This window comes from Perna viridis, chromosome 10 (assembly GCF_037379345.1).
Source record: "Perna viridis isolate PV_CMFRI_1.1 ecotype Kerala chromosome 10, ASM3737934v1, whole genome shotgun sequence".
Classification (NCBI taxonomy): domain Eukaryota; kingdom Metazoa; phylum Mollusca; class Bivalvia; order Mytilida; family Mytilidae; genus Perna; species Perna viridis.
Genome location: NC_142454.1, coordinates 20,832,885 through 20,858,678, shown reverse-complemented (window position 1 = coordinate 20,858,678; position 25,794 = coordinate 20,832,885). Strand labels below are relative to the sequence as shown.

Here is a 25,794-nt window from a genome sequence, read left to right as displayed (position 1 = left end):
ATAACTTCCGCGAAAAAAAAAACATTGTTTCACTCCGTCCTACCTAGCGGAAATATGAATATCATGCCTGTTCATCGGCCGACCCGCAGTTAAGACAAAAGGTCTTTTACAGTTAATTCAACATTCGATGCCAAATTTTCACAGAAACTTAATGATTTTCGTATCTGCACAACAGACGTACAGTCGAAATGAACACTTGCAAGTACTTGGGGCACGGATGTTTATGAATGCTCCTCTATTTCCTCCGACTATTTAATCTGATTTTTAAAAAATTGTCAGTTTTGGGGCCCGTTGATTTAAAAAATCATTAAGAAAGGCTATTACTGAGTCAACGTCAAATATACGATTTAAGAACCAGACAGAAATTATGGCTGTCGAAGAAATAAGGTAGATTGTTAACATACATAGTTTGCTTTGCATGGAGAGGTAACTCTTATAGAAAAATGATTAATAAAAGATATGTAATTTTTATATTTTTGATAAAATCATGGATTTTTCTCCTACTTTAATGTTATGAAGTTCCAAATCCACCTTTTTCAGATAAAGTAATCCAACATCGAGTGCCTACCAGAATTTATCACATTCCTAAGTGAATTAACCAAGTTGTTATCTCAGTCCAACTAGATAGGATGGTGTCATACCTTCATCTCCACGAAATTGACGCGGGGTTAAATTTACTTTAAAATGGCGGCCACCATGAACATTCAAATTTCCTCAATGAGACTTTTGTGTTTTGTTATTTTCGTAGGAAAAGGTAAGTGTAATTAATAGCTTTTATTTATCGAAAAACGTTACCAACAGTGTTTACAAGTAGATAAATCGTTATCGTTAAATACAAACATTACGTAACGTGGTAATTTTCATTACAGATTGATGTGCACAGCTACAAAACATTGTATGGTAATTTTGCCAGAGGCGGATCTAGGATTTGCGTTTAGGGAAGGGTAAGGGGGGGCGTCAATTGAATTAAATGCCGTGCAAAGCAAGGCAAAACATATTATGGGGGGAAACTTGTGGTGAAAATTTTTTTTCTTGCCGATTTAGGGGGGGGGGGCGTACGCCCGGTACGCCAGTCCTTGGATCCGCGACTGTTTACATACATGAATTGCACATGTATGTATATTATTTTGAACGCGAGTTTTGACATACTGTAACAAATGTTTTGTGTTAAATTATAAAGCTATTAGATCGATATTTAATGACAAAGAAGAGATTAAATGACATATTACTTTTATAAACCCTACGATAAAATATTTTCACTGTCCAGTCTTGAACCTGACTTTAAGATCCCTTCTGTAAATCGGTTAAGGTTTGAAATGGTCTGGACATTTGAAACTACCCGTAACCAAATGGTCACGTGGTAAAGCCATTGCAGTGATCATACTTGTTTTAGCTACATGTACAGGTTCTCTAGTTTTTTTTTTTGTTTTTTGTTTTTTTTTTGTTTGTTTTTGTTTGTATTTTTTCGCATCGAAACATCTGAATACTTTCCCTAAACTGGTATATAAAATTAAAACACCTTTATGTTAGCTTACATAAATATCCATGATAAATGACAAATGTAGGAAATGCAGACACATTATGTATACACTAATGTAGAAAAACAGGAACATGCATATCACGATATGTTATTACTTGGCATATTGGATGGAAAAATTGCGATCGCTTCCGTGCATCCCTGTAACGGAAAGGGTATAAACAGAATGATACCCATGTAAGTGCATATATTTCAATTACGTTATGCACGTAATTTGCTTTACGTTAATGCAAAAGGAATATTTAATCATCATAGTTTCAAGATGAATTTGATAAAACTTGTTCTTTTTTCTGAAACGATACGTGAAAGCGAGATTCAAGATAAAGTTTCCTCGTGTATTACTTTATCCACACTTACAGATAGAAAGGAGTCATTTCCAAAAAAAGATCAGAGCCATATAGAAATGAGTCATTTCCAAAAAACGATCAGAGCCATATGAGAAATGAGATAGACCAAAACTAATTTCAAAAAGCCCAGATAAAAACAAAACATCTTACCAAATTCCAGAGCAGTGGTGATGTTGCAATTCAAAGTCGTACTGAACCAAGCCATTGAAGACGTCACTGCTGTTTTGGCGTTTGACACCATAGTTACATGCACCATAGTTACATGCACCATAGTTACATGAACCAAAGGAAAACGCAGGTAAAGATTCTGAAGTATTCTAGACACACTTAAACAGGTAACACGGACTTGAAGCATTTTTTTCCTCATGGCAGTATAATGTGAAATTAAAACAGGATCTAGTCCAACTTCCTGATCATAATCATGTTTTCGTTCTGAAACATTATACTTTGATCAATTAACCTGTGTAACACTTAAGTATGAAAACATCTTTCATTTTGATTTTCAGTACACTGTGCAGATTTTCCTTTAACTGGTAATGAACTAACAAGAGACGAGGACACTAACGGACATAATGTATCGTTACCAGGGAATCTTACATTTCCTTTCAGAGGGAGGCTTTACAAAAACTTATATGTGTGTTTTATTTTTTGTTTTATTTTCATTGACAAATATGTTTTTAAATAGTACAGTTATCTATTAGTTTAAGGCAAAACAGATGTGAACTTCGAAACATGCTCCTATACATATTCATTGTTTCACAAAACTTTTTTACCATATACGCGGAAATATAATGTTTTTTTTCTGAATTTTATAGGTATAAAAATTGTTTGAACTTTAACCTCCTGTTTATCAATTTATACGTAGCGGTAGTTTTACCACTACATACTTTCATCGAAAGTTATTTGTACGAATAAGCAATAATTAGAACACCTACTGAATGTGCAAACACAAGAACTTCTAACTATCGGCAAAAAGCAGTGCGATGATTCAAATATGTCAATATATAAAAACATGACCTAGCGTGAACACATGAAACAAAAACAATCTACATAAATAATGTAGCAAACTGGATAGAATAGACTACACGTAGAAGACATAATTTCCAAAATTCTAACCCGTGATTTTTACTTCTGTCTGAAGGTTTCCAAGGATGGCCTTGTTGGGTTCCACCCAGGAACACTTCATCAGACGGAAATTTTCACTGAAACTCTGACGAGAGGGGACCCAGCTTTTATAGCACCCTACTACTTTCCAGCTCAAGACATAGGTTCGAAAATAGGCAGTGAACAGTACACTGGAAAGATTTTATATCGTACACCAGGATCTGGGGCGAAATATATATCTAAACAAGAGCTGTCGAACTATTCATCTATAATACAACAGTCCATGATTGGTATAAATCAACAGTTTAATGCCACTTTTGGGCTGGCTGTAACATGGAAAGAGGTTGTCTCTAAAACAGACGTGCTAAAAGGATGCACATTTCCATGCAATGTTAGTAAATAGAATGGGTTATGCTGTAATATTGAAGAAGAAGTGAATGTAACAGGCACTAGTGCTTTGACAAGTTTTGATTATGTTCCAAAGAAAAAGCGAAAAAAGCTTATATTTACACGTGTAGCGTGGTTCTTGGTAAATTGATTTTTTTTGGCCAAAAAGAAGCAATGAAAACATGAAAAACAAATGAAATTACAATTATATGATGGTAACAATTTGCGTGGTTCATCGAAATTTCGTTTATATTTGTTTTTTTTTGTTTTTTTTTTTTTTTACAATTTTAATTAAAGGAATCCATTTAGCATATAAGACTTCTCCAATGTAAACTTTACAATTCGTTGGAAATTTGAATTGTTTGATTGACAGGAACAGGAAAACTACGAATATTGGTACCAAACGAAAGATTTTTTTCACACTATATAGAAAAGACAGGGCAAGAATTTTTTTTTCTTTTCAATAAACGCCTTAGTCGTTCTGCCTTTGTCGTAATCATCTGTGTAAGTGCTTACTGGCCGATAGGTACAGCTGGGCATCTATATCCTATGGACACAATTCATCTATTTTAGTCGATTCAATTAAATTTCAATTTATATCTTGTGTTCTTTTTTTTTTTCATTACAGAACAATACCTTCCAACTCGTTTTGCTAACCGACGGTACCAACAGTTTTGCTATTTTCAATTACATAACCATGAATATAAATCAGGATAGATTTACACAGGTATGACAATATTAAATATCCTTATTTCCATTTATAAAAACCATATTGCCATTTATCGTCTAAAAAGTGAAACATATCGTGAAAACTTTGAAAATGCCAAACACACCAACGTCAACGATTAAGGAGGTAACCTGGGGTAATGGGGTATAACTCTTGAAAATCAGTGATATGTTTGTATCATATTCAGTTTCACTTTAGCTATCAAGCTTTCATTTGAAACGGAATGAAATCAATGCAAGTTACATTGATGCTTACATGAGATTGATGTAAAATGCTAAATACAAGCGTTCCAATGATTTGTAAGAGTTGTGTCCCTTACCCTAGGTCTACCTCCTTAAATTGTTCTTTAGCTGTGTCAACGGGTGATATGCAATAAGTATCTTGTACAGGTCCCGACATAAAAAAATGCAAATAGTTTAAGGTTAGTGAAATGTTTCAGTCGATTTCCTTATCTACATTTTTAACTGCCATGTTTTGTTTTTTAAGTCTGGTTTCAACGCGGGCGAAGGTCGCGGTTACACCACAGCCCTTACCAGCGAGCAACTGAAATCTGCCAACATTCTTCATGGGAGCGACGTAAAGGGAAGGTTCATCTATAGGGTAGACACCGAGGAGATCCAAAAGGGTGGATGTTCGAATGATCTTGGGACTGGAGGTAATTGTTATTAGAGAAGGAATGGATTCAAAAATGGTTTATAAGTTGACCATAAATTATCATGGTTCACACTAACTTTAAACTATACTTAAGGTAGTAGACCTGGGATGTCCCCAAATTTTCCCATAATTCAATTTTCTTTAAATTTGTTCATGATATTACACTAACTGTGGTGAATCACCTGACTTTTTTTAAAATTAACTGTGCAGATTTTGAACTATGAGGACTAAAATATTGCTACTTTCAGAAATCTCAATCATTGGGATAACTGAAAAATATTTATCTGGTATTTTAGGGCCATTTTGACAATATATTTAAATAAATGACTGAATATTAAGTCAAATTGACTTTAAAAAGAGGATTAATACATCAGATTTAACATGCGATTTTATTCTATCTATTTTGTAGAAGAGATACTAGGCATATAATTACCAAAACAACAAAAAAATGGGGGGGGGGTAATTTTCAGCTATTTGCTTTTATAAAAAAACTCTATTTTGCAAAAAATCCTTAATTCAATTTTCGTACAAAACTGATATTATATGGATTATTCATATGCAATCAAAAAACAAATTGTATCATGGCTAAAATCATGCTAATATTCAACAAGGTTACCAAATATCATGTTATGATGACTTATATCGATGAAAGAGCATTGCCGGGCACACCTTGGGTCAACTAATGTTGTAAATTAATGTCACACAAATATTCATACTTCTGCACGAAGGAACAAACTTATATGCTAAACATAGTTTAATGCTGTTACACAGTATAGGGTTGGACAATGAATGCTGAACAAAGCAATAAAATAAAAACAGAAAGCTTGAAGTCTTATAAGGAGTTATAATAAAGTATATATTTTTAACTCTAAAAGGTTAAGGAGTTATAAAACAGGCAAGGTTATTGGTTATCCGTATTGTCTCATGCGATAACAGAGATTATTTTCATATTTCAATTTGAATATGTTTTCTAAAGGAATCTTGGTTTGCAATAGAATATATAATTTAAAACATTTTCCCACCTTATAAAATATAAAATCCTCAAAGTACCAATTTGTAACATTTAATCTATACTTCAAAGGTGCAGAGTTACTGGGGCTGGCATCTTTGACTTAGTTTTAGAAGTTGAACCCTTTCTTGGAGTTACATGTGTATTTCCCTTTTACATCAGCATCACTTGGATGCTTCTTATTAGGAGTCATTCAAACGCTATAGTGACCAAAATCCTTTCATTCTGGGTTACCTCCGTTACCCAAGGTCTACTTCTTTAAATGTACCATACATATGGAACGTCAAAACTGGTTGCTTCCTTCTTAAAAAATAAAGCTATTTCCGAATAATTTAACTTCGTATAGTGTATAGCGGAAAACACTTGTAACAGCATTCATTGAACTATTAATTGTTGAAAGCATCTAAAACATCGATGTCCAAACTTATTGTTTATATTTTTCAATAAATAATTGAAAGAGATTGAAGAGCGGAAAACAATTTAAACAAATCTTTTATTTATTTCATTAATATTCATTACCACATTTTGATTTATCATCAAATAAAGCAGCAACCATTTGATTTTACATGGGGATCGGAGTTATTATTTTTTTTAAAGAAGTTAATTGTTTCAAAATGTGAAAAAAATGTTACAGTAGTTTACTCTCAGGTTATTAGCTTTAACCTTATAAATTATTTGAAAAAATAAACAGGTCTCGAAAAAATTGACCGAAAGCCTATAATAAAAGATTGTCTTAAAAGGATCAATGGTGACCCAAGAAAATCAAATTGTTACTGCCTAATCCACAGAGGGATCCAATTATTTTACATAGTATGTGATGGAATAACACAAATTCCAATATCTATTTTTATTTTTACATTTGAAAAAAGGTGTAGTTGTATGCAGCTGGTTTGTTTTTTGTTTTTGTTTTTTTTTATTATTTCTAATTAAAACACACACTTTTAGACTATTAAAAATAAAATGACATTTGTACAATAATTCCAGGGATACTGACCATAAATCCGACGTACGCTGGAATGTATGGCGGCAAAATGTTAGATATATCCGGCCCATGTATGTTCATGGATCAACGGACGACAATAGTAAAGTGCCGATTCAATAAAGACGACAACTTGATTACGTATGGGATAAAAATAAATTCTATGAAAGCTAGATGTCCGGTACCATTAATGAATGTCAGGGGATGGATAACAATTGAAATGTCTATCAACAGTCGGCCCTTCATATACAGCACAAGGATTCTAATAGGTATTGTGGTGTTTTCTATTGTATGGTATGAAGGGTGGGTTGTGGTACAAATAAAAGGAGAAATATTTTGCTCTTTGGAACGTAAGTTTAAGTTCCTTAATCAGTATGTCATTTTAAGTCTTTTGAAGCAAATGATTATAGTTTTCTCAATTTTTCCGACCGATAATAAAAAATATCAACTTATTTTGCCATGTGAAATTTCCTTCTCTCATTTTTGAGACATTAAGAAAAAAATCGCTGAGAAATCACAGACATTCACGGGCAAGATTTTCAGTTGAGACTCTTAAGACTACTTGAAATTCCACCTTTCGGTGTCCGATATTTCTCTGTTGTTCACTTTCATTGGTGTTAAGATTCGCATTGTCTTCCAAAATGAGTGATCGGATAAAATGTTTCTTCCCTTAAAAAATTGCTGTCGAATTTAAGTTGGTTTAGCCTTCTAGGTTTCTGCCGAAGGATAATGGTTTTCGTTAAGTTGCCGAGGATTTTCTGTCTTTTGATTTCTGCTGGTTGGGATTGCACAACACACTAAGTCTTCTTTTTTCTATCTTTATTGGTAATCTCATCATTAACGTTGGGGACTTGTTTCGTGAGTTATCTTTCAAAAATCTTTTGTGCTTTCAAAAATCGACAACAAAATTATTCCTCCAATGGATGTTAGATTGGATTAAATACTACCCCCACTTACTGGTGTTTTATAATAGGCTCTGCTATACTGGATGTGAAGAAAAACATTAGCGACGAGGCTCTTTCATTTCTTTTTACTTTCTATTGTGGCTTCATTTAACGTTTTTACGTTTGTTTACTCAGTTCAGCGTAAGTTTTTTTTTTGTATGTTTGTTTGTTTTTGTTTTAATATTGAAATTCAATTATAAGAAAGGAACGGAATATTTCATTTTCTATCTATTTATCAACAGGCCCCAGTGTAAGTTGTATCGACAAAATATAATTATCATTCCCTGATCAAACAGAAAATGTTTGCAATATTTGTTGTCAGATAAAAAGAAATTTATATTTAGTGCTCACAAAAGTTGTTTGTCATGATAGTAAACTTAAACTTTTAAAGATGCTTCAATCGGAAAAAGTCGACCAAATCCAACACTAAAAACAATTTCGTATGCTCGCATATTTGCAATCCCATGACCAAAATATATGACGCTAGATAGTTTATGTGAGTTATCAACGAATCAAGAACTGAAACTCTTTCAAGAATTCCGAAGCGAACAGAGTGATAGGATCCAGTTTTTTGTAAGAAGTCAATCGGATAAATGTCTGAAATTAATGAATAACTATTTTTTTTAGTATTTCCTGGGCGACTGAAAATGGAAGAGTTCGTTCAACTGCCTGACAGGGGTCCTGATAATCGATGGAATGAGACAACTGCTAACCAACTTACGCTACTGTGGAATTCTTCTCTTCTTGTCCCTCAGTCCGATATGACTTCCATTGTCAATATATCTTTATGGGGATACAGAGAAAACGCCAACGGGGTATATATAGGACTAATAAAAGGTGTAACCGTATTACATTCAATGAAAAGAACTTCGATTCTTTATTCAACTATTAAAGTACGCAAATAATACGTATCGGTTCAAATTGCCATGCTCCTTTGTTATTGCCAGTTCGATTATTAACTGTCTGCTTGGCATATTACGTCTAATATTTTTACGTGTATATACCTGTAGAGGTACATTTTCATCGGATTTTTATCGCTCATGTAGATCTACCATTTAAAACAGATGTTGATGCATATTCTACATAATGTAGAGCGGACCATGCGTGTATCTCACACACATCTCCTATATACATGTATATAACTCAATGGATTGGTTGCATTTATTTCTTGTGTCCTCTGAACCTCGTACTTCTGGGTCCGCTCATGAAATAGTCAGCATCAGGAATTCTTACCATACCATGATAAAATTAAACATGAGAAAGTTGATTTGTGGATCTCCTAAGTTATTTACCGGAAAAGTAACAAACCATGAATCAAAGTAGTTCTGTTCATCAGATGACATTGCGAATTTAGTAAGCTGTCACTGAAAATACAGAGTAGTAATCAACTCCGACAAGAGTTGTTTCGCGAAAATATGAGCTATGAAAACAGTAATGGTAAAAAAAATCACCAGCTCAACTTGAATATAGAATCCTGTCGGATAGCTTTCCTGCGCCTTACGCATACACTTTCGTCGAGAGAGGCTGAATAGTTCCGATTCGTAAATAAATCGAAATAAACACCGACTTTGATCTTTAATAAACGTTTTTAAATGTAGGTTGTTTGGCAAAATCTACGAAGTATTGGTACTGGGATCATCAGAGCATCAACTGGTATATATACCTTCCCGGCTGCAAGCATTGCCTGTGTCGGACGTACATGTGATGAATTTGAGATTGGTATTGTTAAAGTCGAGCTTAGAGATGAGAACAAAGCAACAAGTCACGCGTACGTTAGGCCAAAAAATAAAGTGTCTGTTTCCTGCTACCCTACCTAATCTACTTTTGTTACCCCTACCCTATAAACATTTCATGGCCATTGTTAAGGTCAAGATTGCATGTTGCCTCATTAACTCAATATTAATTTTTTAAGGTAAAATAATTTCCTAACCTTCCTACCCTATTTTGTTCTTGTTAGAGCAGGAAACAAGACTATTATTATTTTTGGTCTTTAATGGGCCCAATACCGAAGTATTTGCTCCCATTCGTTCTAGTTGTTAGTGCTTGATTTTTTTTCACTAGACCATCATTTCATTTGCATTTCATCCTTACCTATCATGGTTAGACTCGCCAATAGTTTTATCTACTGCAGTATGTATGTATATAAAATCTGGACCGTTTTACCAGGCTTGAGATATAAGGAGAATGTATATGGTGAGTATGCCAACGTGACAACAACCCTAATCGGATGAAAGAAGTCAGCTCTAAGCCATCATGTATATGCTGAAACAGAGTATTTGAAGAGAAATTGATATCTTTATTTGTTTGATGTAAGAAGCACTTGCTTTGTAGTATTTCAGAAATGAATGATTTCTAATTTACATTTGTAGCTTGTTATTTTTTACAGATATCTCACTAGTCATATTTTACCATTAGGATTTTTCGTCGGTAATGCACTGACTATGCAGTTAGGTGATGACTGGCCATACCAGAAATGTATATCGTGGTATAATAAGGACAAACAAGATATGAATTGGCTTTCAAACCTTCAAAGCTGTCCTTGTAACTTAGTTCAGGCACTGACCGATATTGGAAGATGGCAAACTGACGTCGGCTGCGATTTATATAGCTCGAATCCACACAAGTGTAAATACCATATTGGTGCTGTTCATTGCGTTCGATCAGTTCAACCCTCGTACGTATCGCTTTACTTTATTTACTTATATCCGCTTTGCAAAGGTTTAAAGCCTTTTAATTCTAAAAAATATGAATTTGCGTGAATAACAACTTTGTATCAAATGTTACTCGAGTATTCCTATAATTGAATCTATTACAGTCGTGGGTAATTTGGATAGAATTCATATTTGAACTAATTAGGAAGAGAAATAAATACAGCGATTTTTATTCTCACAAAATTATATTTCTCTCAACGAATGGGTGGTACATTTGAATCATAGTGTCTGTCAGTCCGTCCGTCCGTCCGTCCGTCCATCCGAAAAAAAAACTCGTTGCAATTATCTCTGTTCTCAATGGATGAATCGAATTCAAATTTATTGTATGACTTTATAAAGATGGGAATACGTTGTAAACAATTAGGTTCCTGTCCAATATCAATTTCCTGTAAAAATGGGGCTGGTATACCTTGCACGATAACATTTACAACTTCATAGCTTACTTAGAAGACACGTCTGTTATAAGTAACGTTTCTTTCTCATATCAAACCATTAAAAACAACTTCCAACACCCAAGGATTGAATATAAAAGGACTGTCAATGGAACCGGGATTAGAATGGTAATTTAAATTATTTCATATCGGTGAAAATCCGATTTTCTTATTCGATTAAAAGTGCTCATCTGTCATCCTTATTTCCACGGTACAACTTCCACCAGTCAATATCACGAAAAAAAACGGATTAGAAAACCGGTCATTATCAGAACATTTCACGATAATGACTAGCTGTGAATTTAGAGTTACGTCATTTAATAAAACGCAGTTACGATTCAGACGTGCATGTGAACAAGTCACACTTTTTAAAGTTTAATTATATGTACAATGAAAAAAAATCAAGGATATGGTTCCTCAATGAAATAAACACAACAGTTGTTGATAAACTGGTCAATATGGTGATATTTAGACTGCCCGTAGGACAGTGGTACCGACTAAGACAGCGATTCAAATTTTAAGTTCAGTTCAAAAGCTATATCTAAAGTCGTCCTTGTGTAGAAGCTGTCCTTCCATGCATTAATGAGACTTAAATTGACTGAAAGAAGTCTGGGTTCTAAAATGATTTGGCAGCTCGTTCCATAGTTTGACTGCAGTTTGCAGAATGATTTTATGCCATATGCGGTTGTTCGTGCTGATGGAACTGCAGCTAACATTTGGTACCTACAAGAATAATTGGTGTTTTTAATATTTATTAAGTCATGTACGATGGACTTCTTTTGTGTATGGTGTTAAAAACTTCAATTGCCATAGATCTTATCCTTCTGATTTCTAATGTTGGCATTTTAGATGTTTCTAGCGATAATGAACTCGCCTGCTGCTCGGTCTTTATCACTGTATTAGTCATACCACTGTCCTATGAGTAGTCTAAATATCAAATAATTCCAAATCATCTTCCAAATATACAGAGGAAGATGTTTACAAAATGCTGGAATTTTTAATGGACAACATGCTTGTCCAGTGTGGTGGACGTGTTTTTCAATAAACGGTCGGCATTCCAATGAGAACAAATTGTGCACCTTTACTTGCTGACCCTATTCCTTCACTCTTATGAGGCTGACTTTATAGCTGATCAGAAAGAAAGAATATCGTTTGGCTAGATCCTTCAATCTCAGTTTCCGCTATATAGATGACGTATTATCTTTAAACAATCCTAATATCGGGGATTTGATACATCGCATCTACCCAAAAGAACTTGAGATAAAGGATACTACAGACACGTGATGTCAGCCTCATATCTTGACCTACACTTAGAAATCGATGGTAAAGGAAAACTATTGACCAAACTTTACGACAAACGTGATGACCTTTAATTCAGAATTGTCAACTTTCCTTTCATCTGTGGCAACATCCCTTCGGCTCCTGCGTATGGAGTGTTCATATAACAACTCATACGTTATCCCAGAACTTGCCGAAACTACGCAGACTTTTTGTATCGCGCTAGAATTCTAACCAATAGGCTTCTGGAACAGGGTTATGTTGCTACAAGATTGAAGTCATCACTACAGAAGTTTATGGTCGTCATCATGAACTCATGGATCGTTATGATGTATCCATCAGCACCATGAAAACTGATTTATTCAAGGGTCATAGTTTTCCTTTCCTCGTTTGTCTACCCCGAACTTGACTTTTTATGAGCAACTCGGCGGATGTTTCTAGAAAAGCAGAGGACGCTTACCCTACCGGTGCACCTGGTCCATGCTCCCAGTTTTCAGTGAAGTCCGAGTTGCTCATTTACTTTTGTTACTTTGTATGTATGATTTTAGTTACTTTATGTTCTTTGTTGTGTATGTCTGTTTTCCATGTCTGGTCTTTGTCCCTGGATTACATTCTTTTGATTACCGCTATAACCTTGGTTCCCTTGATTACTCTATCACGATATTGACCACTTCATCAACGTTATATAAATGAAAACAATCCTGAGACAACGACCAGACAAAGAGAATAGACACGAGGTGTGAATTATAAAACAAATGACACTGTCAGGAAGAGGCTTTAACATGTAACTAGATCAGTTTGTTATCATAATTATAGAGTTACAGCTTAATTATGTTCATCATTACCTTTTGACAACAAAGGGCTCAATTTCACCACATTTAAGTGAATATCATGCCGTTGTTTTAATTCAATTCTATAGAAAAAAGGAAACTTATCACGAATAATTATTTTGATCATTGATTCACATCTGTTATGATTTATAATATCAGATGTCTTTCATTACAACTCTCTTCTATTACCTTCACGTGACATTTCCTATCTTTTCCATATACAAGTCGTCTGATTTAAATTTACCTGCAATGAAACAGACTACATGCAACGATCAACTACATGTGTATACCCGATAATAAACTCAATCGTTTTAAGATAGTGCATTCTCGATACATTGACAAACTTCCCGCCGACTACAATACAAACCTACGTATCTAGAAAAAGTTAAAGGCCTAGCTTGCCCTAGATATGAGAAAGTTACATCGATTTTATGTGAACTTGTGTCAATAAATGACCTTACATTTGCCGCACATTCTAAAATCTACAGTAGATGACAAAAGGCTTGAGTTTCATCTTTAATACGTGATCATCTTTTAAACATTATTACAACATACTTTATTTTGACACTCTCTGCAAAAAAATGCTCAGCAAAATAAAATTAAGATATTAATTATTTAAAACAAAAAATGAATTTCAATATTAGTTAAATATTATCTAAGGTCTCACTAACCACTTCTAACGTTTCCATTACTTTACATGTTAAAAAAGTAATTTTCAAAGTCTCACTGTGAATTCCCAAGACAAATGACACCTTAAAGTTGCATACCGTTGCGAAGCTTGGAAAGTAAGGCTTCCAAAATCATTATGCTAATGGTACGATGATAGTAGAAATTCTTCACAAAATTTACTTGAATAAATAATACTGAAAATCCACATTTTTACCTGTTCTGCTAACTGACAGCATGGAGGCAAATTACTCACACATGTAAACAATATTCATACACTTTTGTAATTAATTACATATATGATTTTAAAGTACACATTCTTAGCTTTATTTTGACTACTTTTAATCGTAATACACACAAATAATGCACTTACAATGCATATGTCTAGGTTCAGTGTGTTTTTGGTACTACATAGGGGGGGGTGGCCATTTGACCCGGAAGTGGTTAGTGAGACCTAAGTCCAGCCATGCTTTTAATTATCCCTAAATGCACAGGTTTGTTTGTTGTCAGACGGAAAAATATGGTGAAATAAACCCATACCTTTCAAAATGTTATGGTGAACCCTAATCATGACGGTTAAGTAGAAGATTCAGGTTTTCTATATTATGTTAAATGCTGACGTTCATGCTTACATAACATATTGTAAATCCGTTACAAGAACTCGGAAAGTATTTACAAGAACAATTTGGTTTGTTGTTTTATACGATTGTTATACGATTCATTTACGAATGATTTACGATAGTTTTTTGATGGATTATAGATACACACTAATTTAAACGAGCACCTTGCGAATAAGTACGAATGATTTGTCCAGGACAAGGAGGGTTAGATTGTCGTACGAGTGGGCAAAGAAGTTGTTGAAAGTATTTCTGGTATTGACTTATTTCTCTCGTAAAATATGTCAAATGTTCATTTGAAGAAAACATGAGGCAGTATGGCCTTGAAAAACATCATTGCCGTTGGTTAAACCACCAGTAATCGTAAAAAAAACTCGTTAGGTTATCGTAAACCGTTCGTTAATAATCCCTAAAAGCTCGGACCAAATCGTAACCATTCGTATTGCACTCGCAATTTTCCTTAACAATATCGTATGCAGTCGTAAATTGATCATATTTAATCGCAATGAATCATGAACTGTTGTCATAAGAGCATCGTATTAATTCATTCTCATTAAATCGTAAAGAATCGTGCATACAATCGTAAATCACTCGAACATCACTCGTAAAAGTGCCTTCATTCCCAAGGATTCGTGTAAGTTTTACGAATCTAGTTGTAAACTTTGGAGATTCGCAAGAAATATTCTTAAGAAATATTAGAAATATTACTGAACGTATCGGAATATTAATATCATGAAACCCATGAACAATAATTGTGTGATCATATTACGACCATGTTATATTTATTCGGCAATACAAATATCAAAAAAGATTTTAGGGTAGTTTTTATATATCGAAGTCGGTTTTGTCTAGTTATTGAATGAGTTCACTCTTACCCCGAGAGAAATGATCGCGAACAGATCTATATAGTTCTATACATATATACATCTATGTCAAGTATCGCAGCTTGATCGTGACAGGAGCGAGTTCAGAATTTTGTTACTATTTACCATTATATCAGCACAATTGTAATATTATCGATATGTTCATTGCATTGTCATTCTTGCTTGCAGTATGACGGTGGCGTTCCTTTGAATACTATGTAAACTTGTTTATTAACGTGCCCCTCATAATAATCATCATTAAGATTTTAGGGAGAATTCTAATTATGTAGATATTTTGAAAATAAACATAATTAATGAAAAATAAAATACGATCCCTATTTCTCCATTCCTCATAATTTCATATATGTTAATTGCATGTTATTCACAGATATTTTGAATATATTGTGGTTTTTTAGGTCTGATGGAGCAGGCAACCAGTGCTGTTACGATGCTTCTGGAAACTTAAGATTTTCTGCAGACTCTTTTCAAGGCAGTACTCCTGACCGCAGTCATGCCTGGGGTGCGGCGCCGTATGGACGGGCTGATTTGGTACCTGATGCGTCCCACTGGGTCAAGGATGTTGTTACCTTCTATTATTGCTGTCTATGGACTGATTATAAAGATTGTGACTACTACATGGACCAGAGAGTAACACGTGACTGTACTGGTTATACCCCTCCAACACCAGGTTTTCTTTTTTATTACTCTTAATAAGATAAATTTTAAAATCCTTTAAAAAAGACAGACAGTGGGTGGCATATTTTGTTTTCAAATATTTTTTCACCTATTTCATTTCACAAATGCATCCTTTCTCTATATTGAATGTCGGCTTTGTATTAACTGCAACGATAAACGAGAAATTCATTGAAAAAACGGGGGTAACTCTATGATATACTTATGGTATATACATTTCATTGGAACAAAAAGCTCAGTGGGATAAAATTTACCCTGTGCCACTACCAGATTTTAACATGGATAGCCTTTTAATATCTTCAGATAAAAGTAATTGAGTAACTTAGATCAACGCTGCACGTTCATTATAAACTGATTACTCATCGACCCTTAACAACATTAAATTTTAATAAATGTATCCAAAAAGAAGTCTAAGAGAATCTGTTATGTATTCATGTTAACAGTAATAACCAAATGTAAGGTAGCTACATATGTAGTGAATGTCTTGAGCTTTTAATGGACGGACAGTGTGATGTCATATTCAATGAAAGACGATTTAAGGTTTTTTTCTTAAGTGACTGAAGCTATAGATCGGAATTCGTTTCAAAACGAAATGCTCCTGTCTAAGTATTTTATTTCAGAATAAAGAAATAAAAATCAATGAGTTAATTCTATTGTTAAAGGCTGAATGCCAATCAAACACATATTATAAATGGGTAAACTATTACTTGATATGATTTGAATTGTTTTGCAGCCATGTTGTATGGTCAAGGTCATATACAAACGTTTGATGGATACCACCAGCGCATGTGCGGAGAAGGCGATTTTATTTTAATGACTACAAACTTAACAAACGGTGACAAGGTTACTGTTCAAGGACGTTTCTATAGAAACGCTTTTCCAAAAATTGTTGGTATGTCATTCTTTTTCTTCCATTACTACGCGCGTCTGGTAACTTTGTAAACGTATTTACACAACAGTTAACATTGTTTTCATCTTTCTCATACTAAACATTTGAAGTCAACTAAATGCCATGCTTTTCTTTTCTCTGTTTTACCTTGAAACTTTTTTTCATATTTAAATAGCACGTGGCACTAACGTACAGATAAATTTTGTTCTATTGTGTGTTTTTCAAGATGATGAATACATTTTGACCATGTACTCAGAATTCTTTTTCATTTTTCACTCTTAAAATATTTTAAAAAGAAGAAATCTACATGCATGTTAAATGCAAAATGAATAAATTTAATTTTATTACTACTATTAAAACAATCGAATTCAAATAGTCAATGTTATCATACGCATCATTGAAGAGTAAAATTGATAAAGCTTTCTATGGAAATTGAAATCTGATTAGGACCAAATTGAGAAAACAAGTTTTTGCAACTCTACCTACAGGCGAACGAGGTAATTCAAGTGTAATGCTGGTCAACGTTGGGATACAGGTCGTTGGCGATACCACTGAAAGTGTTGAAATCAGACTAAAGTTACCGACATCGGACAGAAGTAAACGTCATCTCGATGTTCTGGTGAACAACCACTACTATTACTTCGGTAATAAAGAGTCCAGATGGCAAGACTTCAAATGTAAGATATTAATATTTATGTAGGATGTTTCTAAAAAAGTGCACAATGATAATATTCTTAGTGTATCTTTATAACAGATTCGTGACATAATGGACATTGACAGTAATATGTATACATATCTCGTATACAAGAACAAAGATATGTCAGTTGGGTGAGGCGAAAACAGAAAATAATTATATAATTATAATTGAACATACGAAGTTTACCACCTTCTTTAAAAAAATCCATTCAAAAGCACTGTCTGATAGATCAGTATGGGGATATTGGGTAATATTGAATATAATGTTATGTACCAAATTGATATTAGACTCATGACATTTCAATTTCAGGGATAAAAGAAAATTATTTTATTATTTATATACATAAAGAAAACTTGTATTGCTGAAAAGAAAAACAAACTTGATTACAATGATATATTTTGAATGTACCAATCATCTTTTAGATGAGAAAAGGATGAATTAAAGAGCACTGTCTGATATCTCGGTTAACTAAAATGTATTAAAAGGTTGATAATACATATCTATCGCATTAAACGTATTTTTGACAAATTTGATAATGCCTGTCGTACTAGTTTTCTGTGCAGGGACTGTTGGTACTTTCGCTGTAGTTTTTTTTTACGGTGAAGTGTTGCATCTGAAAATGTTATTACAAAACTTCAAGTAAGATTCAAAGTAAAATACGAAGCTTCTTTTAGATATTAGTAAAATTAATTATGAAACACGAAGGCTTCATTTTTCGTGTTGCTCGTGATAGGATCATCTTGGTATTGGATTTGGCTTTCTTTTCGATAATTTTGGTTTTGAGAACTTCTTTTTTATATTATTTTAGACCTTCCTTTGTATTTGATTTTAATGCTGCTGATGAGAGGTTGCCTCCTCAACACGTGTGCAGAATGTCGAAATGTGGGCAAAATTATATGAATAAGACCATTTTATCTCAACAATGACCACCATCATGGAAAAAAGTAAAATCATGAAACCCGGCATTAAATAAAAAAATATGTTATTTTGCAAAGATGAGAGCATTTATGGGAATTTTGAGAATTTTACAGCCGAAATGGTGACTATAGGAGTTTTTGATGCACATTTGAAGTTTCTGACAGACCGCCTTGATGTCAAAGAGTAAACATTAGACCAATAGTTTTGCTTTGTTGACATTCGCTTTCCACGATTGATTGAGAAATTGGCATACCTGTGTCCCTGGAAACAGAAATCACCTACAAATTGATCATTTTAACATTGATAGCTCATATTTTTATATACATTTTGCACTGAATGCTAGCAATATTTCAATATGAAAAACATTCATTAATTTCAAAGAAACTTACATACGCCACATAAGTATTTTCTAAGAAAATGTAGTAAAATCGTCCTCCCTAATTAAAAACTTTCGTTAGCAGTTAGACACAGAAATTTATGTATCATATCTTTTTAATAAGCAGGTAAATGTACATAATTCGATTTTTCAAGGCATACTTAAGCCAAAGAACAGATTTTGTACTGCCTCTTGAAACTCTTATTCAAGAGTGATAAAACCTATACTGCTACCACACTCTCCAAAAAGATTGTGGAAAGCCATGAATTTGTGCTATCCTCTTTTAGTTTCTCACCAAGGACGATGATTGTGATTTACCGTCTATGTACTGGATTCCTAAACTCCACAAGAATCCATACAAAACCAAACCTCTTTCAAAACTCTTAACTTCTATACTCACAGCTGTCAAAGAGGGTCTGCAGTTTTACCATAACACTTGTTACTACCAGAGTGCTATAAATTCAGAGTGGATCTTGAAAAATTCGAAAGATCTTTTGGAGACCATCAGTTTAAGACTATTATCAGAATATAATAGCATTAAAACCGATGATTTTTCAACACTGTATAAAATTTAAAAAATTTTGATTTAAAAATCAGTTAAAATCCTGACTTAAACACATTATACATCGTTGTTTTTCCAAAAAAGATGGTACACTTAGATACAAATATATAGTTTTTGGTAGAGATTCTACATATACTTTGTAATAATATAAATGATTTAGAATAACACAATTCTAAATCATCTTCCAAATACACAGAGATGTTTACAAAATGCTGGAATTTTTAATAAAGCTGATCTAACCCGAAAGAAAGAATATCGTTTATCTAGATCCTTTAATCTTAGTTTCCGCTATATAGATGACGTATTATCTTTAAACAATCCTAATTTCGGGAATTTGGTACATTGCATCTACACCAAAGAACTTGAGATAAAGGATACAGCCTCATATCTTGACCTACAGTTAGAAATAAATGGTAAAGGAAAACTATTGACCAAACGTTACGAAAAACGTGATGACTTTTCATTCAGAGTTGTCAAATTTCCTTTCACCTGCGTATAGTGTGTTTATATCACAACTCATACGTTATGCCAGAGCTTGCCGAAACTACGCAGACTTTTTGTATCGGGCTAGAGTTCTTACAAACAGGCTTCTGGAACAGGGTTATGTTGCTACAAGATTGAAGTCATCACTAAAGTTTTATGGTCGTCATCATGAACTCGTGGATAGTTATGGTGTATCCATCTGGCCATGAAAACTGATTAATTCAACGTGTCATAGTGTTTTATGAGCAAGATGGCAGGTGTTTCTAGAAAAACAAAGGATGCGTACCCTACCGGTGCATCTGGTCCATGCTCCCATTTTTAGTGGAGTCCGGTTTGCTCATTTGCTTTTGTTACTTGTATGTATGATTTTAGTTACTACATGTTCTTTGTTGTGTATGTCTGTTTTCCATGTCTTGTCTTTGTTCCTGGATAACATTCTTTTGATTACCGCTATAACCTTGGTTCCCTTGATTATTCTTTCAAGAACACACGTTCATAGCTTGTTACATATCAGTAACTGTTAACAGTGGATTCAAGGTTCACTGATTTGAAGAAAATGACATATTTTGTTAATTTGCCATTTTTTCTTTAGATTTCTCAGTGGTAAATGTTGATGATATCAGTAAGGAGTCAAACTTCACTATAATACTAGAGAATGGACTAGGTCTACAGATAGCTGACTGTGAAATGACATTGTGTGTCTTGATAATGGCACCACCATCATTACAGGTAAGTCTAAACCGAATCTGTTATTTCTTCTTTTCTTGCTCAAATTTGAAGTAAGTAAAAAGCTTAGGGTGTAAAAATGTACTTACTTACTTTTTCTTTATACACCAAATTTGTTTTAAAAATATATTCTAATGATTCATCTTTTAACAAAAGTCATCCGTGTGTTAAATCGGCGCTCATCAAAATTTGGTCAATATGGTCATCAGTTAGATTTGGTAACATTTTGATTTGTTTATCAATTTTAACACTCATACAGGATATGAAATATTTTGAGCGAGATTGTGACAGACTGGACATGGTTGAAAGGCGCATCTCCGAGAATAAGAATCGGATGCATATTTTCAGTTAATGACCAACAGCTGCTAAGTAAGGACACCTTTTATAACTAAAAGGCACCATATAGGTTTTTGTTTTCATTATTTCCGAAAATCGTCATTATTCTTTATAGTAAGCTTCAGGTAAAGAAAAGTATACCTTGACTAGGGGAGTATGACGTCTGTTATTTTACTTTTATTGATCTCTTTAGAAATGAGTTCTATAATGTACTTCTGTGTACTTTGTTGTTTGTACTAAATAAAGAGAGATATAGAGTAATTTTACTTTTGTACAGGGTAAGATAGATGGATTACTTGGTAACTTCAATGGTAACGCAACTGATGATTTGAAGAATCTGAACTACACTACAAATATGATGGTCCAAAATGGCCAATTAACAGAACTGAATCTTTATCAAATGTTTAAATATCCATGTAAGTCATTTTACATTTCGTTTAATAACTGTTTTAAAGATTGATGGAAGTAGAAATATCCAAAAACAAATGATTCATTTCCTACAAAAGCTGAAATTGTATATTTTGTGGGTATCGAGCCCATGACAAATATATGAAAGATAAAAATGGAACATGTATCGATCTAAAGGCCTAAAATTACTGACTTGTACATAACCATAAACATCTCTATTAAAAGCAATTTGATTTAGATAATGCTTTTTTATTGTAAATATAATTCATAAATGTGATAGATGTATAATTCCATGATTTCATACATTTTTGGTAAAGAAAGACTAAATATGCGCATGGATACTCAAATGTATTCACTACATAAATTTATTTTTGTATGAATTTTATTTAAACAGGGGCTGCGACCAAACAGACTACCGTGATACCGATGCTATATGAACCAGTGTACAATCCACCAATCTGTTCGTTGGATCAACCTAACCGTTTATTACCAGCTTGTCAGAATAATAAAGAATGTACGTTCGACTACCGAGCAACAGGAGACGAAAGGATAGCAACGAAAACGAAAGCAATGTCGGAAAGATTCAAAACTATTGATCAGTTTGTGATGCCAGGTAAACTCACTTCAAGCCTGTATGATAATATTATATGAATTATGAAATGTAGCAAAATATTTTCATCTTTCATGTGGGACTTGCTCAATGGCCAGAGAAAAATTCAAAACCATTTTCCTTGCTGCTTCACTCAGAATTGCTTGAAAAGAAAACGTTATCTTGCAGAATTAATTTTTCAGACTTTAAGGATGTTTTTATAGTAGACAATGGGAAAACAATGATAAAACCAAAATGAATCTTTGACTAAAGAAAAAAGAAAGTTTCCCTGGATAACACCATAGATAATGGTCTATTATCATATATAGATTATAAATATTTTCTAAAGGCAACAGTTCGGGTAATACTGAATTAATGTTGTTGTGATGATACATATTTCTTGCTTTTTAGAACGAACATGTGGATTATTAAATGTACCAAGGAGCATAAAAGACAACTATAACTATAAACTAGGCCAAACAGTTACAATTACTGGTTGTAAAACTGGAAGTTTATCTGGGGATGATATGACATATACATGTACATCTACGAGTAATACAACACAGTCATGGTCTCCTTCTGTGACAGCTAGTTGTACTGGTGAGTGGATTTAATATAAATCACACGGTAAAAATGTAATATAATACTTTGATACCATTGACAAAGCTGGAATAAATGATAAATAAAGACTGGTAAAAACGGCTGAATCAATGGGGTCTACCCCAAAATTAAAAAAAAAAAAGCAGATAGTTATATTGTTTACGGATAATACTTCATGACTCTGTACATACACGTACTTTATTGTTCATGCATAACGCTGCCTATCAGTGTTTGTTACCTGCCATTTATTTATATCAAAGCAATATAAATAATGTGGAGTCTCCAGACATTCCATGACCTTTGAATAAAAACTCTTTGATGTCGATATAACTATCAGAATAAAGATTTTTACAGCTATAATGAGAATGGATATGGTGGCTATGTCAAAGGGAGAAAAACCCCATCGGAAGGAAAACTGTCATCTCAAGGCCACCCATTGTCTTCAGTGAACGATTTCTTAGTATTTATTGTCGACTGTTTAGACTGTTGTATCAACTGTCTGTGATTTGCTACAATAAGTGATAAAAATAATGTTCTTTATTCAAATAATCCAAAACATGATTGTAACCAAGTATAAAGATTTTTTCGAATTACTTCAAAACTAATATAAGAGACTCGCCTTAAATATTTGTCGTATATATTCTTATACATAAGAGATTGTTTAAACTTTTTATCGTTAACACTACATCACACCACTAGTCCTATGTCGCATACCATTTATCACACTATGCCGCATACCCTATATCACACCACTAGTCCTATGTCGCATACCATTTATCACACTATGCCGCATACCCTATATTACACCACTAGACCTACATCGCATAACCTATATGACACCACTAAACCTGTGTCCCATACCCTGTATCACATCCCTATACCTATGTCCCATACCCTATATCGCATCCCTAGACCTATATCGCATACCCTATATCGTACCCTTAGACCTACATCGCATATCCTATATCACAACACTAAACCTGTGTCCCATACCCTATATCACACTATGTTGTATCACCATATCACATCACTAGACCTTTGTCCCATACCCTATACCAAACCACTCATCTGCATCACGTGCGGAATCAACCCTCGACTACAGAAACTTGCGGGGGCGGGAATTGGCCCTTCGGATGATATTAGAGTCCATTGTTGATACGGCATGTGATACAGATTCTGGAATGTAATATTAAGTCTATATATTATTTCAACATCTTAATTTCTACATTTGCAGCAACAGTTGAGGTAGCAGATACAGCAATGATTGTCGGAATAGTCGTTGGAATCTTGGCATTTTTTGTTATAATTATAATCATTGGTGTGCTTATCAGGAAGACCAGGCGAAACAAGTAAGTCCTTAGACTTGGTTGTATCAGTATTTTAGAGGCTGCTTCGGACCATGATAGAGGGAAAAGGGAAGTAGTTCAGCTAAAACGATAGCGGTCCATATTTAGAAGTTTTGAAAACATTTGGATTGTTCGAAGTCACTCTTCGTTGACTTTGAACCCCCTTATTTGTTATATTCAATTTCATACTACGTGCAGTACACTTAATATTTAATTTTTCTCCACCCACGATTATAAAAAAATACAAAAATCCTTCTTTATTTGTGTTTTTAAAGTATGTTAAGCATCAAAGGTGAACTGGCAAATTGCGTTTTATTGGCAATAATACAGAACTCTCTTTAATATTCATCAGTTCAAAAACTTGTCAGGATTAAGAAAACTAGATCACATTTTCCAAGAAAAGAATATTGTTTCATATCTCCCATGCATCTGACCTTCGCTAAAATGTTTGATAATCAAATTGGCATAAATACCCCTTAAGCTATCGGACAAGGCTGATTAACAATTTCATCCTAAGTCTAAGTATTTGTTACATTTGGTATAAGTTTTCTCGGAATCCGTTGTGAAATTATTGTCATGACTTGTGAGTTTGTGTGGAACAGACGGATACACGGAAGATTTTTCATAGCGACCCTTGAATCTTTACGTCATATTGCTTCTACGATCAAAGGGAGATAAAGCGCAAATTTTGCGCAAAATGCCACGTCACAAATCGACGACGATATATCAATTTGCGCCAAAAACAATAGTGTGATTTGTCTTCTGAGATAATTACAGAGAGAGTATTTGACCAGCGTGGATTAAAAGCTTCCTTTATTTACAAAACATATCAAAGAATTAATTGATCTAGAATTCTAAACTTTAACATTTTAATAGTGGTATGATGTTGGCTTGCATGGTTTATTCATCAGGGATCATTTTTCTAGTAAAGGTAAATACAGTGAAGGTCAGGGCCGTAATCCAGTTACTGATGGTAAAGCCACAGAGACGAGTGCCTACTACAGCCGACCCCATAAAGTACCTCAGGAGGACGTAGAAGATAAAAAACGATCGAGTCAGGAGTACAGTCTTTGAGTGTTTTCATTTTAGGAACTTTTTTTTAAAATTATCTTTGCATATCTTGTTGTAGAGTGTTGAATGGGAGGTGATTTCCATTGTCATTTTTTGTATTCAATTATGTTGCGAGAACAAATTGTATATTTACGGGTTTGTACCTGGTCATCACGTCAAATCACATTTGTAAACTTTCATATGATGTTTGTCATATTACATATTACATTCAAATTCTTATTGTATGTTTTGTTTTTACAAAAAATATATATGTGCTGACCTAAAATTGTACATACGCGTGTTAGGATTCATACTGTTAGAAAATAGAATAATAGGATTATCAAATATTGAAAAGTGAATTGATAAGACTTGCAAACCAATTATTGTCGTAAACGTGGTCATTTTTAGATTTTGTACAAGGATTTTATTCGCGATCACGAACTATTACAAAATTTTGTTTTGTTTGATATTATGAGACGTTAAGACGTCATTAACATTTTCGCCAATATATTTGCCACAGGAATCGCAAAAATCACCCGCTAAAACTTCCACCATTACAGTATATGGTCATTATACTCCTTAGCGAAAGGCAGCTGAATTTTAGGGGTTATTAAAGATGTGTATCAATATAATAGATGTTCGTTATGGACCTTACAGTAGCGCATGGTGTAATTTGATATGTTGTTTTCAATTATGTGTTTAGTTTATGGTATTATTCCAAATGAGTAGTTCTTATCTTTAAATTTACATAATTGGCTGTATTTTTTGGCACAAGTAAAAAATCTATGTTTATTTTTTTTTTGTAATTGCCATTTCGAATGCTTCATGTTTTTTCATCAATTGTTAACTTTTTTTTAATTCAACAGATTGTATACATGTAACAAAAAAAAAGAAGGATCAATATTCTCACGTACTCTTTGTGCAGAAAGAAAATATGCAAGCATTTTGTCATGTGTGTGAACTTGTGTATGGAACTATCGTTTATCATAATCCCTTGCATTGCTTGTAGATATAAACAATAAAACATTTGTAATCAA

General features: G+C 33.6%; 1 protein-coding gene and 1 long non-coding RNA gene across 3 annotated transcripts in view; one reads left to right on the top strand and one right to left on the bottom strand.

The window, feature by feature from the left end:
* Window positions 1-2,308, bottom strand: part of LOC148604907 (uncharacterized) — a 28,661-nt gene extending 26,353 nt beyond the window's left edge. Inside the window, exon 1 of the long non-coding RNA XR_015915825.1 lies at window positions 2,035-2,308. This is a non-coding gene — a long non-coding RNA (uncharacterized LOC148604907). The remainder of the gene's footprint in view (window positions 1-2,034) is intronic.
* LOC148604906 (sushi domain-containing protein 2-like) lies at window positions 587-25,794 on the top strand. 2 transcript variants are annotated; one of them, XM_088548190.1, is made up of 18 exons: window positions 587-754; window positions 2,391-2,518; window positions 3,026-3,379; window positions 4,004-4,102; window positions 4,589-4,757; window positions 6,750-7,013; window positions 8,316-8,503; window positions 9,287-9,456; window positions 10,075-10,362; window positions 15,501-15,772; window positions 16,511-16,669; window positions 17,155-17,343; window positions 20,295-20,431; window positions 21,042-21,180; window positions 21,567-21,785; window positions 22,173-22,361; window positions 23,596-23,710; window positions 24,639-24,778. In XM_088548190.1, the coding sequence occupies exons 1-18, from the start codon at window positions 685-687 to the stop codon at window positions 24,640-24,642; spliced, it is 3,153 nt and encodes a 1,050-aa protein (XP_088404316.1). In that variant the 5' UTR covers window positions 587-684; the 3' UTR covers window positions 24,643-24,778. The 2 variants fall into 2 exon arrangements, with proteins under 2 accessions (XP_088404316.1, XP_088404315.1); XM_088548189.1 differs by having other exon boundaries at window positions 593-754; window positions 24,634-25,794.